Raw genomic sequence first — 15,480 nt, forward strand, 5'->3', positions numbered from 1 at the left:
CGTTTCTAAATGTAAATTCAAATCAGAAGATCTTTTTGCCTTGTGTGAAATAAGTCACCGTTTGTCACCCAGTCGATCTGATTCCCAAGGGATCCCAGTGTTTTCACAGCGTCATTATTTCATCGTTGAACAAAGCATCTGGCTGGGTGAAAATACAACAGTGAATGTACAGTATCAGCTGTTGAACTCAATTTTCACAGTATTTGTTTGAATAAAACTCAATTTGTATTTGTTTTAATAAAACTTTTGCATAATTTCACAAGCCATGTAAATACAAAATACCTAAATATATGAATATTTTTGTAACAATATGACTTAACAAGATATACAATATACGGGACGTTAATGAAAGCTCTGTCACTGAGTGCGGGGAAACAATATCGTCCTTCCAGGAAGCATCTGCTGTACACTGTAGCATGTTAACAGGGTGATTTGCAAATAATGTTGATGCAGAACAAGAGATGCTTGTAGTTTTATTTACCAAATATAATTGTAACATCTCAAAATTGCAAGTTGGAATAAGAGAATGCCGTTAGTGTTTTGTTAGATTTTGTTTAGAGATACAAAATCGGGCAACATTTGCAGCTGAATGTTCTGTGCACTATCCCTCTAATGGGTAGGTTTAGTTAAAACTTGGAATCACCTAGACCTAGTTAGTGTGAAGCACATGCAAGTGAAGTGTTCTGGTTTCTCTGTAGAGCTGTCAGCACCACACAACAGGCGACCGCTGTGAGGTCTGTGCTCCAGGGTTCTATGGGATAGTTCGAGGATTTCCTGATGACTGCCATCCTTGTGCCTGCCCGCTGTCCGCTCCCGAAAACAAGTACACCTCATCTTTCTTGATTGTCTGGGAGTTTTAATTTCTGGTGAGGGCACAGGAGGGTGAACTCATGTTTATTTTCCTTCAGTTTCAGTCCAACCTGTGTAATGGAGGGGTTTAATGATTACCGGTGCACTGCCTGTCCTCTTGGATATGAAGGAAAGCACTGTGAGAGGTAAGAGTCTATAGAAAAACCTTGTTACTGGAAAGGAGAGTCATGCAGTTTTCTGAGCGTTGAAATCATCTGAATAACAAAGCTATTTTTGTTCTATAGCGAAGTATTCTTTCCCAGAAATCGAACCCAGCAACCATCGCATCACCGTGCCGCCCGTTTGCACTTTTGATCTGGTTTACAAAACATTTTTCTTCTCACAGGTGTTCCCCTGGTTTCCACGGTAACCCCCAGAGTCCCGGAGGCTCTTGTCAGGAATGTAAGTGTGACCCGGTCGGCACTTTGCCAGAGCCGTGTGACCCACTCACCGGACAGTGCCGGTGCAGACCAGGAGCCACCGGACTGACCTGTGACCGATGCATGAAGCGGCATGTGTGTGATGCTGTGGGGATCATCTGTACGTATACTAACCAGACATACATGGTTCCTTATACTGTCTCAATATTAATGTCAGTAAATCTTCATACTACCAGCTAACTGTTAAAGTAAGCTTTCTATTAGGACCTAAAGAACCTCATGGGCTATCAGAAGAAAAGGTTAGAATGAAAAACTACATAATACAGTCACTTTTATTCTCATGAGTATTATTGAAATATACCCTTAAAACTCAGGATATAAATAGTCTTTATTGTATTGTATTATTAAAGGGTATTAGTGTAGAGTTGTCCAGCAGGTCCAATAAATGCAGTGATAGAGCAGAGCCTTTAGGAGGATATACTGTATAGTTTCTATGGATTTCTCAGGACATGGCACATCGTATGGTTTTCTCAACTCTCTTTAATGACTGATCGTAGTTTCATAGGCAAGTCACACAATTTAAACCAGTGTTTTATTAATTAAAACATTTTAAGATTTTCTATTAATACATTTTCTTCTAAAATTATTTTGGAGCAGTCTGAATTTTTATTCTGTTCATAAATAGTGTAAGTTTATTATAAACTTGTGGATAATGAATAAAGATTTTGTCAATAGTTTGTCATTGATTACCTTTAAGCAGTAATGAATGCCTAATATATGCTTTATGATTTTCAGTTGAAAAATTATATTTTTTCCAGCTGTAAAGAACAAATGTGTGCCTTATACCATACAACTTAAGTAAAATGCAGCTTTGCCATAATGTTAGTATATACTGCATTCACTTAGTGATGTCAGTAAACAGTTAAACTATATGTTTTTCTTCATAATTCAGTGAACTGTGCCCATCTGGAGACCAAATATGTGCAAGGACTTGGTTAAACTGTTTTTTAACATGATAAATTCAGACTACCATATTTTATCTGGCTTATCATTTTTCCACTTTATTGTAAGCTATAAAAGAAGACAGATAAAAACAAACTTAGAAAAAGCCTCTAAATCACCCTGAGAAGTTAAGCTACCGCACAGTGTCATCTTTGTAAATGCTGGGGACACATCTAGTTTATTTACTGCTTTTAAGTCATCAGAGGCAGGTTTTAAAAACTAATAAAGAACAAGATCTGCTTCATATAAAAACACATTTTTAAGTATCTTATGCTAAAACAGATTGAGATTTTTATTGCTTGAATATATTTTATGTCCAGCAGTTATTCTTGATGTACTCTAAACTTTTAATGATAGGGGGTTTCTTGGACAACAGGTGGTAAGACTATTACTGTGATGAAGTTTCCATGACACATTGTAAAATTGTAGGTCTTGTTTATGCCTGAATTATACCTGTGTGCTTCTAACCATGACTAGAATATGCAATATATGCACTTCTGACTTTCAGATAAAAGGGAGCTTTGTAATTGCATTCAGAGTCGCAATCTTTACGAGAGGATTCTTATGTGACAGTATGAAAGCTTGATTTCAATCAATTGTACTAACCAGGGGGAGCATGGAGGCACAGTGGTTAGCATTGCTGTCTCACAGTGCAGGGGCCCTGGGTTCAATCTGGACCTGGGGTGCATGGAGTGTGTACCCTTTCCCCATGTTCATGTGGCTTTCCTCCAGGTGCTCCGTTTTTGTCCCACAGTTCCCGAGATATACTAGTAGGTTAATTGGCTTCTGGGAAAATTGGCCCTCGTGTGAGAGTGTGCATGGCTGTGTCTGTGTACACCGCATTGGGCTGGCATCCCATCCAGCGTGTACCCTACTTTGTGCCTGTGGCTTGCTGGAACAGGCTCCAGCCCCCCCTGGGGGCTTCATTGGATAAAGTGGTCAGAAAATAGATGTACATTATGTTCAGTATTAGCTTCTGATGATGAATTTGGTCAAATCAAATGTTTCTCTACAAAGTATTGGAACTGAAGAAATATAATAACTTAGTTTCTGAGGTAGTATACATTCAGGAATGACATTTATTACATTTGGAGTTATTCCCAAGTGGGGTACTCTCATCTCAGGATGCATGATTTTAGGGCATATGAAAAAGAGAAAGAATCAAGTATTAATAAAATCCCTGCTATCAAAACTATCACCGTATTGCACAGTAAGTATATATAGTAATACCTTAACTTATAGACATGTGAAACTTTATTATGAAAACAATGCCTTAAAATTCTGCTAATAAAAATTAGTAAGCCCACTATTTTGAATGGATTGCATAATCTTATTGGAGAAATGGACCGGTCTTTTTCAGTCTTTTTACAAGGATTGAAAGACTCTGGAGTTGGATGAGTGCTCTGTTTTCATGGAGCTTCTTTGAGAACCTACATTGCTCTACCTCCAGAGGCAAGCCAGTCACAAGCATTGCTAGCCACACACTCAAACAGACCCACAGAGCAGGCGACCTGGCACCACCAGATACACAAGCTGCATCCCAGCAGGAGGTACCAGGATATACTCTATGGCGTTCATGTGTGGTATTGACAGGGGAGGACACAAATTGACAAGAGAACTTAAGACAACTGACACCACTAACAAAATCAAAGATAATCATTTACAGTCAATCCCTCAGACCTTAGTAATACCCTCAAACTGTACTGTATGTTTGTCCAGACACTAGATGAAATGTAATATCCAGTCCTAGTATAGTATGTACATATATGCATTGGAAGGTGTTTGGTTTGGGTGTTTCTGCATCTCCTATATAATCATATTTTAAAATTATATATCCTATTGTAATATTCATAAAGTAAAAACTTCTTGCAAATTACTGATGACTGAAAAAGCACATCCCTGTTTTTCCTTTTATTAATAATATGCTATTGCTGTCTTAAATATGTAAGATTCTTTTTGCACTTTTTCTTCCAATAACATCAGCAACACTGACCACTTGCTCATTCTATGGAAATGGTCACAGGCAAAGAAACACTGTTCAGAGTACCTCGTATGGTTAAAGCTCTGCAATTAGACATTAGTATTCGTCTTGGAACATGTGTACTTTTCATGCAAATATATTTCACATTAGGGAAAACGTAAAGCCTCTTCCTGTTTGTATGTATCCCAGGGATTGTAGAGTGATAAGGTTGTCCTATTACATGGAGTGTGCAATGCAAACAAATACACTTTTATTCATGATAAGTGTATTGGCGAAGGTGTCCACAGTGTCATTTATTAGCTTCTTGTTGATCTATGTATTTGCTCTGCAACTGAAAAGAAAAAGAGACAGGAAAGAGGCGTCCATGTTTAATTATTAAAACATTAGCATTTTTAGTTATTTGTTATGTAATTTTCTCTACTTAGTGACGTCATTTAAATTGCCCCTCAGGTAAATACATAATTGGGCACGTATTACAAATCACAATTTTAGATATCTGGCTGTTAGGAACATGATTCTTCTATGTAGATGGTTTCTTGGTCACCAGATTGGTACATTGGATTAATAGAATTACCACCAACTGGAATGAAGTGACCATACAAGAAAACACTTAAATTTTAAATACTGACACCTAAGAGGTTATACAGTAGATGTCGTTATTACAAGATAGCCAGCCAAGCTGTTTTTTCTCACACATTTACTAGAAGGGGCACTTTTTATTGTTAATTTTGGAAATGGGGGATTTCACATAGAGTGCCCTCTCAACATGTTGGATAAGTCAAAACCAATTTTATTTTTCCTCTACAATCAAGCAATTATGAAAGTAATACAAGTGTTATGTAAACTATGATATTAATGTACAGCAGCCAAAGTGCACAAGTACGCTCACCAGCTATCAGTGGGGAGGAGAACAGAGTAATTAAGCCAATTCTTATATGGGGATTATTAGGAAACCATGATTGGTAAAGGCCAAAAAAATAGGAAATTGGGCCAGGATGCCTGGATAACAGCCCTACTCTTTTCGAGAAATGCTCTGGGATTTTTAATGACCACAGAGAGTCAGTTTCACATCTCATTCAAATGACGGTGCCTGTTTTACAGTATAGTGTCCCTTCACTATACTGGGGGATTAGGACAGACATAGACTGCAGGGTGACTGCCCCCTACTGGCCCCAATAACACCTCTTCCAGCAGCAACCTTTAAGATTTAGATACTGTATTTATTACACTTTATGTTCTATCCATATTCTGATTTACAATGTTTCAGTTTCTACGAAGAGAACTAATACTGTAACTTTGAATGTATGCACGCAAATGTATCCATGCAGTAGGTTTGAATTTACTTAGTTCATCACCAGCATTTTTTATTTTTTTTAACAAGCTAAGCATTCCACGAGAATGGATACACAGTATGTGAACATCTTATTCTTCATTTTGTATATGCTACTGTATATTCAAATAGCTTGCCTGTTTATTTAGTTTATGATATATAAACTTTATTATATTTATGATATCATATATACAGTATAGTTTGATATTTTAAACTTTGTATATACTGAACACCCATGCAAAAGCTTTACTGTAGCCTTCTATATTACATAAGTGCACATGACAGGCTGCAGATAAAAGGAAGCCATTTGGCCCATCTAGTTAATTTGGTTCTTAGTAGCTAATTGATCTTATCCATCTGTTTTTTGAAAGAAGCCAAGGTACTGGCTTCAACAACATGACTGGGCAGCTTATTCCAGACTCCCACAACCTTTTATATAAATCTGTACCTCCTGTTTGCAGCTTTTAAAAGCACTCCCCTGTAGTTTAGTATTGGTGCTCTTTACAAAATAATGAGTGCCTATGAAGAACAGAAATACACAGTTTTCACTCATTACAAATCACACTGGGAATAAGGTCTTCTTTTGCTGGTCCTGTTTAATCTTAAACAACCTTCAAATACTTGAGCTTTTAATGCTCAAAAGGAGAAGTATTAGCTTAAGGTTTTGTTAAAAAGTGTATTTTTTCATTTGTGATGTTCAGTTATTTTGATTAATAGATAATTAGTTCAGTAACTTATTTGTCTGTTATTTTTAATCATTAAAATATATAGTGAAGTCCTTAAAATAAAACACCATGATTAACCTTGCATTGTTTTGTCTTTATATTAGCTTGTGATGATGACTGTACAGGACTTCTTCTAAATGACTTAGACAACCTTGGAAGAATGGTTATGAGTGTAAACCTTACTGGCCCCCTACCTCCACCGTACAAAATTCTTTACAGATTTGAAAATATGACACAGGAGTTAAAGGTAAAGTGTTCTAACAAAGAAATATATGTAGTTTGAATTATTTTATTTGTTTTGATTTTTTGTGATTATTTTTCTATTGAAGCAGAAAAAAGTCCAAAACGTGTACTGTTATTACATAAATATGGATTGAAAATATTTTTAATTGTCTTTAAAATTGCTTGCAATTACATTTTCTAAGTCTAATTGCTCAAATACTGTAATCTGTCAAGTGCTTTAAACATGTTTTCTTGTCACTTTCAAATTATTAAAAGCCGAGCTCTTCCACCTGAGGGGTTTTTGGACAGCTGTTTGTATATTTTACTTTATATACAGTATAATTATTTTTTCTTTTTAATCATGCTGTACATGTATGTTTCTTATTTGTTAATGGATTCATGTGGTGTTAAATGAATTGTGTTATGTCATTTACCTACCTGCAATGCAAATTTCCCATCTGGGACAATAAAGGAAGAAAGTGTACCAGGTAGATCATTCAAACCATCAGGAGCTAAGAACTTAGAAGAAATATTTCCACAGAGCTGTGAAATGTTCTTGGCAAAGACTATATACATTGATAAATACAGTATAATTGAAGCAGTAAGTTAGGTGGAAAGTAAGCGGAGAGACTTTTACATTTTAAGATCAGAGTTTCACTAAACCCAAAAAGCCTGATTACACATTACAATCTTTTTCTTTTGCAGTATTTGCTATCACCCCAAAGAGCACCAGAGAGACTACTCCAGCTGGCTGACAGTAATCTGGAAACACTGGTTACAGAGATGGATGAGCTTTTAAGCCGGGTAAGTCAAAAATACTTTGATGTCCATTTCTAGCCTCACCTGGAAACTCTCAATGGGAGATCATTTGGTTGGTATGGTGGTGTAGGAGTCTTTTAGAGCTCCCACTCCTCTTGTGTCTGTTATCTCCCTCATCTGAGTCTTTCATTTCATCTGTGTTTGTGATCCATTGCCAAGAGGTGGCAAAGACACAGAAACCGGTGCTCCTTCAACAAATAAGAAGAAAGTGAAAGAGGTTTGATTGTCCTGAAAGGGTAAATATAACTTCTCTGCTGGATCACTCAAGAAGGGAGCAGGAAGCACAACCTCTGAAATCTAAAAGACCAGTGGTGAACTCACCGATTTGTCGTGATACAGTAGCTAAGGACTGAATCTCTCAGATCTTGAAACTGGATTTGTCATGGATGATCAACAGGATTGCGTACACAGCGAAACTGATGCGAAACACAGCGAAGCTCCAGAACCACATGATGGCTGAACTGGAGGATGACACTTGAGTGTGATGATCTTAACGGAATTGTGAAAAAAAAACAACCCTTGTGTGGTTTCCAAGTGTGAAGCTCCTACAGTATATACTGTATATGGGAATCACTCTAGAGGCCTATACAAGCCCCGGGTATTTATCTCCAGACCTCTCTTCTTCCCTGACAGACAGGACTGTTTGGAAGAATGCAGGAAACCTGGCCTTGTTCACTCAATGTGTTTTTTATCTGGATTACTGTTCAGCAGAGCCCAACAGAGATATGCCTGAGTTCACTAATGAGGAGGTCACAAAGTATAGCAGGCATCCAGTCTCTTATGCTTTACTCTACAGTGCCTAAAACTCCTTCATGGTGGTGGAGAGTGTCTGTTTACCTATGCAAGGGACTGTCTACCGAGCTCCAATGGAGTAGTAGAAAAAACACAGTTTTCTTCTTTCTCTTTTGAAGGATTCTAATATATTGTTAATATATTAATATAAATTTCTCACCTTTCTTTTTTTGTGTATGTCTGCCACATCCCTCCATTCAGATTGCCTTTTGATTGCGTAGGATCAGCATAGTTGATTTAGTCCATCTAGGCCTTTTAGTTGAAAATTATCATTGGAAACTGAGATGTTATGTGAACTTTTTTTTTCAGGGTTATTATTCTATTAAACTAATCTCTGTGTATTATACAGTGTATAGTTTATATACTGTACATGCATTTTTTATAAAGAAATAATTTTTCTATTCTGTTTCTTATTATCCTCTTGCTGATGGGATTTCTTGTAATGATATACAGTGTTAGACTGTAATGGGAGGGGAGATCGTCTATGTTTGTGTCATGATGGTACAGAATAAGAGTCATAGATTTGACAAGGAGAGGGGTTTAGGAGCAAAGGGATTGTAACTTGTTGCTGTCCTTTTCCTATTTTTTTTATTCCTTTTATTGGTGGAGACAGGGACAGTGATTACGTAATAAAGAAAAGGTCTGGAATGTCATTTCCATGAATTTGTATGTTTTGTAAATCATTTAATAAATATTACCAATTCTAATACTTTTTGGTGATTTTCTAGTAGATGTTACTAAATGCACAGAAACCATATAATATTTAAATACTGTACTGTCTTTTAAAGGAAGAAGCAGAGCTGATGATGAAGCAGAGAACAGTAATCTTGTACTGTCCTGTTCTGCACATGTTTTTTTTCTGCTTTTCACACATTTAAAACTAATAATAAAAACATAGAATGGACACACAGTGGCACAATTTTTAGCTTCTGAAACTAACAGGCTTAGCATGGTCTTTATTCATACCTTGTGTGTTTTACGGTGATGAAACCGCGTACAGGGAAGAAGTAGAAACGCTAACAGCATGGTCTCAGGACGACAACCTCTCTCTGAACACCAGTAAAACTACGGAGCTGATCGTGGACTACAGGAAGCATCTAGGATCAGACCATGCACCCATTCACATCAACGGGTCCACAGTGGAGAGAGCCAACAGTTTCAAATTCCTGGGTGTCAACATCACAGACGATCTAACCTGGACCCACCACACCAACCTCGTAGCCAAGACAGCGCAGCAGCACCTATTCTTTCTCTGCAGTTCAGCATGCCATCAAACATCCTTAAAATCCTTACAATTTTTACAGGTGCACCACTGAAAGCATCCTTCGAAAGCAACTACTTCGCCCGAGAGTGCAAGGTACTCTAGAAGGTGGTAAAACTGGCTCAAAACACTACCAACTGCGTACTACCATACATCGAGGATATCTACTCTATTAGATGCCTCAAGAAGGCCAGGTCTATCCTCAGGAACCCCAGTCACCCTAACCACAGCTCGTTCTCTCTACTACCATCCGGAAAACGATACCAAAGTATACAGACCAAGACCACCAGGTTTCATAACAGCTTCTTCCCCCAGGTTGTAAGACTGCTAAACAGCCAACCACTGCAGACCCCTACAATTACTCAAACGGCCGCTGGTGAATAGACAACCTCCTTGAACTGACAGGTGCACCGGCGCCCTCCTGTCACTTGCACTCTCAGGACACATACGAAGAGCGCTAAACACCTCCTATCCTCGTGTTACTTTCGCACAATCTGTAAATTGTATTGTAAATTGCAATTTATTGTATCTTAATTTTAATCTAATCTCTATAAATTCCTGTCCTTCTGCTCTTCTATCCCTCTTAACGAGCTCGGGGACAACACCGCTGTATACTGTACTGTTTATGCATTGATAAATAAACCTTGATTGATTGATTGTTTTATTATTGTAGAGGAGTTAATTATATAGAAACAAGTTTTGAAAATGTTGAATATATGCATAATTGTAAGTACATTTATCATTCCACTTTGTGGAGTGTACCATAGCTGTTGAAAATGATACCTAAACTAAAGAATAGTCTGAAGATGGCTATTCAAAATGTTGTCATTGAAATTTAAAAAAGTGCAAATTTCAAAATGACATACAGTATAGTGCAAAGGGACTCAGTCTAACTAATGTTGATTTAAGTAACCTTTTGTTTTAAGTGTGTAAACCTTGGTGTACAAATTGAACATTAAACCTATCTATTAAAAAGCATCATTCTAGTAACATCCTAGATGTTTAAGTAGTTGATAATAAATTCTTTAGCATGATGACAAAGCTACTCATATCTCAACAAACCTAAAGTAACAAGTAACAAGTAACAAGTGCTGAAGGACTTTGCTTATTCTATATGTTCACTGTATGAAATAACAAAACTGAAATGTTATACAAAGCATCATACCATCATTTGCTCAAACATAAAAAGATTAATTTAATTGAACCCATCTGCTCAATATTTTCCTTTAAGACTTACTGTAGATTTAACATTGTTTGCCTTTGAACTGATTACAGAGCAGCAGCATACATTTTGCAGTATGGTGACCACATTTGTATAAATTTCACAAAATAAGGACTTCAACAGTAAAATGAGAAAGACGCTTACTTTCTGCTCCATGCCAATTTATTACAAACTATCAATGTTGTATCACAGAAGAGCCTACATCAGGAACTTCTCTGAAGTTCAAGCATTGATAACATGTACTGTACATTAGAATGGAGTACAGTATTTTTGGTGTGTATTTCTTTCCATTTTTCCAAATGAGGTCCTACCAATACTTTCTATAGTTTAAACGAAACATCATTTTAACTATGCTCTTTTCACTCTATATCTTCAACATGTCTTTGGTTTTTTTATGGCTTTCTTTCATCGTCTTATTGAGGACAATGATACAGTACGTCCAAATAAACTCCTCTTTTAATCTGCTCAAGATATATTTTTCCTATTTTATGTCTTTAATGGACGTTCTTCCTACCTTCATGAAATTTCCTTTTATATTTTCCTTTAATGGTGACATGCCGTTACTGATTGTGGAGGGTCACCATTTGGGACCAGGTTAAGCACTAGGTGATAAAGTGTGTTTGGTGCACTTATTTATGTGTAATATAGTGTACAAGTTAGACATGTCTGTTAGATAAACTAGTATATAGATAATGTTATATGAATAAGAAAGATCTACTCATTACTTTAGTCTAATTAGCATTCTCTCCCCTTATTATAATATTCTGTGTTCTGTCCATTAGCCAGTTCTGAGGTCATATATAAACATCGCCTTGGATTCCTATGGTTTTTAACATGAAATGAAACCTTTTTAATGAAATCTTGTCAAAGGCTTTCTGTAAATCTCAGTACTTCATACCAAATTATAGACTTTACCTCACCCTACTGCTAACATTCCTTGTTTGAAGAAATTAAGAAAGATAGACAGAATTAAATTTAATTATCTTGAGTATTTATAGTACATAAGGGCAGACTTCAAACTACTTCTTGCTTTATTCAAGTATTTTTTTATAACTTTTATCTGTAAAAGTAGACTTCATTTGAAAAACCTGTTTTGTGTGTTCTCACAGGCAAACAAGGTATCTGCAGATGGTGAACAAACAGATGCTGATGCAGAAAGAACTCACAAAAGGGCAGAAGACTTAGATACATTTGTGAAGAATGCATTACAAGCTGCTGAAGGTACCATTTATTTATTTATTTCCTTGTTAAATCTTTCAGTGAAAGTTTTCACAGTATGGTTAAATTTTTTTTTCAAAATAATAAATTCAAAGATTTATTTTCACATTTATTTTTCTGTTTCTCTCAGTTTTGATAATGTTAGTGATTAATAAAAACAATATACAGTAGGTCTTTCTCCTTTTTGTAAATCAGCAATTTGACTGGCATTAAATGAAGCATAAAGTATGTTTTAGCAATTGAAAATTGTATTTATATATTTTCTATTACTGCTGTTTGTAACATATAATTATACGATTTTTACATCTTCATTAAAAATCTATGGTCTGCTAAAATGATTAGATAAGGAACGCCTGCTGTAAATAAGGAGCAGAATTGGTGCCTGGCCTAAGGCTACCAACTTCTAGCTGCATTGTGATGTGAAGAGGTTTTTCAAACTGCCTGCAAAATGGAATAAATTAAAATGCAATTTAACCATTAATCTTAAGATAAGTATTGTAATTAAGATCACATGTGTGCTTAATTATACTGAGAAAGCGTAAAAATATAACTTTCCTAAATAAAACATACTGTTTACAGTCATATGTTATCTTGAATATTTTATGGCAGTTATTTTACAGTTTGTTATCCATATTCTAAACTTTCTATCACCTGTCAATCAATATTAAATCCAATGTTTTTATCTTTCCCGGAAATCATAAGCTATTTATGTGGAGCAATTCATGGAAGCTTTTTGTTGATACAGGGGGAATGAAGCAAATAGTTTAATCACACTGAATTAATGTGTTAATTTATATCATTTTAAATGCGGCTTGAAACTCCTGCAGAGTCTCAGGGTGACCTGTTACACTGGGGCCAGATGGCAGTCCTAATAAGCAGTAGTGGAGTAGCTTGGTTGCCCACGATATGGTTTTGCAAGGCTTCCCACTGGTTCACCTCTGGCTTCCTTATTTATAGCCAGTTTTAAGTAATGAATTAAATGTGATGGACTAACAGCAGCCACCAGTGTCTAAAACACATCCGTTCACCACAATTCAGTAATGTCAGAGGCACAGAGATTCATTGCAGAGTTATCATCGCACGCGAAGCATGCTTAAGTGAAAGCTGTCATGACAACAGGTTGTCTTGTCATGGCATCGGTGTGTCTGACTGAAGTCACGATAAACTAAAACCATTATCCTTCAAAAGAGAATAATGAAAAAGTAAATATCATTAATTCTTGTATATTTGTCTTTATATTGTCTTTAATACTATGGTTTCATTTTTTATGTAGGATTTTGGATTAATTGAATATTACATTTTAAATTTTATTTTTTGGGACATAAAAAGAGAGACATTTTAACATTTATTTAGTCTTTTCCACACCCATTGAAAAATTAAATAACATATACCCATACAATGTCATTACTTTGAACTACAGTGCTTTAATATGTATATCTATTGTCTTTTTAATCTGTGAAATTTTCACTTTTGAACTCTTAGAAATTAAAGAAAAAATAATATTGCAGCTAATCGTGTTTCATCTTCATTTTAATTTGGTGGTTTATATTTAAATTATTTAAATGAGAATCCACAGAGTCACTTCTCTCCTTTCAAACTGATTAGATTTGGATTTCAAAGAAGACCAATTTAATTTGATTAAAGTAAATCAAGCTGCCACACAAAATTTAAATTTCTTTGAAACCAACTTTAAAGAAGCATTAGCAAAAAATAAACACCATACTGCAGCTTTTGTCATTTTTTACTTTGTTCTGTTCTTTGAGGTCCTCTAATCTTTAACTACAGTGCAATGGCTGTAGAATGTTGTACAGATATAGATGATTTTTTCTGTGCTTGTATTCCTTAAAAGAGTTTTGCCAAGACAATCACAGGGCTTTATTTACACAAAGTACTATCCCTCACTGATGACCCACAGATTGTGCAGATTACAAGTACTTTAACAGAGATCAACTATTGCATCTTACTTTGATGACCACCTGATAGTATTAAGTGTACAGTGTTTCATTTCACTTCTCATTATTAACATTTTTCATGTTAATATATCCTAGAACAGTTATTATATTACATATGTTTGAGCTCTGTGATTTCAGAGTAGCGTCTTGAACAATATAAGCAACATTATTGTTCTAAGGTACTCGATGTGATGTACAATACAATAATAAGTCATTTTAAAGCACTGAAAGAGGAATTCTGAACCATACAATTGGAATCAAGCCTTGTTCTCTGTGATCTAGGCAGGCTGGCTACTGCCACACCAAACCACTTTGACCATTTGGCAGGGCAGCAATTGACCTGCAGCATGCTTCCTTGGTGTCTTTACAAGATCGAAAGACTACAGTATCACAAAGCTTTTCAGCTGTTGTCCAAGATTGCAACATACTGTACACAATATTCCTGTATTTAATCAGATAAGAAAGGACTCCCGCTTAACAGAGATAAACTGACTATACCAATGTTATGCAGCGGACAAAGATAGAAAGAAAACTACACTCAATACAAAATAGTATTACAAGATGTGGCAGTATTAACAAATGCAAATACACCCTCAGATATCAAGGTGGGTTGTTGGCACTTCCTCTCTAAATTGTTCCAGTCATTGGCAGCAGCAATCATAAATGACGTGGACCCAAAGCCAGTGTTTGCTTTAGGGAGGTTCGGTTTAATAAAAGAGACCGTTTTAAATTGTAGACTACTGCAGTCTTTTGGATGTTTTTGGGAATGTGTTTGGTGTTTCCCAAATTAAAGATCTGTAAATGAATGCCAGTGATGCATTCATCTGGCATACAGTGTGTGCATCACTGAATCAAAGAGGAAGAATCAGAATACAATGATTGAGGGGCCAGTGAAAAGTCTATGGAAGAGGAGCTTAAGGCGTCAAGTTTCCCTTAGTAGTTTTAGTGCTCATAAACCACATAACCATAGACTAATAAACCAAGATATGGAGTTGAGACAACTCCATATGAAAGAATAAGTGCATGTCTAGAGGAAAATATTAAACTAAATTTGTTGCAATAAAGAAAACCAAGTCTAGGCATGACATCTAAATGAACAATATCAGGTTTGAAAGTTAAAGGAGTCATATGCTTAGATATTTATAAATCCTGACTTTTTTCAACTTTTCTGAGCCATATTGTCAATATACAGTATGTAGATAGAAAAAGAGTGGGGCCCTAAACAGAGCCCTGAGGGACTCCATTAGTAACTGAAACAACTGGCTATGAAACAAATCTGTCCAGTTTTATACACTATACAGTATGTTGTTTTGTAAGTAATTCCAGAAACTACACAGGGGAGTTTATATCAGCTACTTAACAGTAATGAATGATGCACAGTATCAAAAGCTATAAAGAAACTTGCACAGTTTTGTATCAAGAGCCGTGATAATGTAATTGAGATATATTTAAAGGCAGCCACAACACATCTACAGAAACCAGGTAGTGTATCAAATAAATTACAGTTGCTTTCTAAAAAAAGAGCTTAACTGCCTTTTTTTCCACAATCTTAGAATAATAGACCATAGTCTATAGCCATTAGTGTCTAGCGTATCACTATCTTTGCAAAATAGGCAGAAGAAGAGCAGACTTTTGGATTGCTGTGATTTCTGCAGTTTTAAAAGAGAGAATAAATAAGTGGGTCTGCATTCTTTTTGAAACACATTACTACATCATTAGCCTTTACC

At 35.9% G+C, this 15,480-nt stretch overlaps 1 protein-coding gene across 8 annotated transcripts in view; it reads left to right on the forward strand.

Moving 5' to 3' along the window:
• The window catches only part of lama2 (laminin, alpha 2), a 203,708-nt gene that overhangs the window by 148,672 nt on the left and 39,556 nt on the right, over positions 1-15,480 (forward strand). For 6 of the 8 annotated variants that reach the window (XM_088626879.1, XM_088626882.1, XM_088626880.1 and 3 more), the window contains 6 exons: positions 699-823; positions 909-995; positions 1,196-1,389; positions 6,372-6,514; positions 7,195-7,293; positions 11,693-11,804. In XM_088626879.1, the coding sequence (XP_088483005.1) occupies positions 699-823; positions 909-995; positions 1,196-1,389; positions 6,372-6,514; positions 7,195-7,293; positions 11,693-11,804 (760 nt within the window). The remainder of the gene's footprint in view (positions 1-698; positions 824-908; positions 996-1,195; positions 1,390-6,371; positions 6,515-7,194; positions 7,294-11,692; positions 11,805-15,480) is intronic. The other 2 variants (XM_088626883.1, XM_088626887.1) reach the window with 1 other exon arrangement.

This window comes from Lepisosteus platostomus, chromosome 3, assembly GCF_059453375.1.
Source record: "Lepisosteus platostomus isolate fLepPlt1 chromosome 3, fLepPlt1.hap1, whole genome shotgun sequence".
In the NCBI taxonomy this organism is placed as follows: domain Eukaryota; kingdom Metazoa; phylum Chordata; class Actinopteri; order Semionotiformes; family Lepisosteidae; genus Lepisosteus; species Lepisosteus platostomus.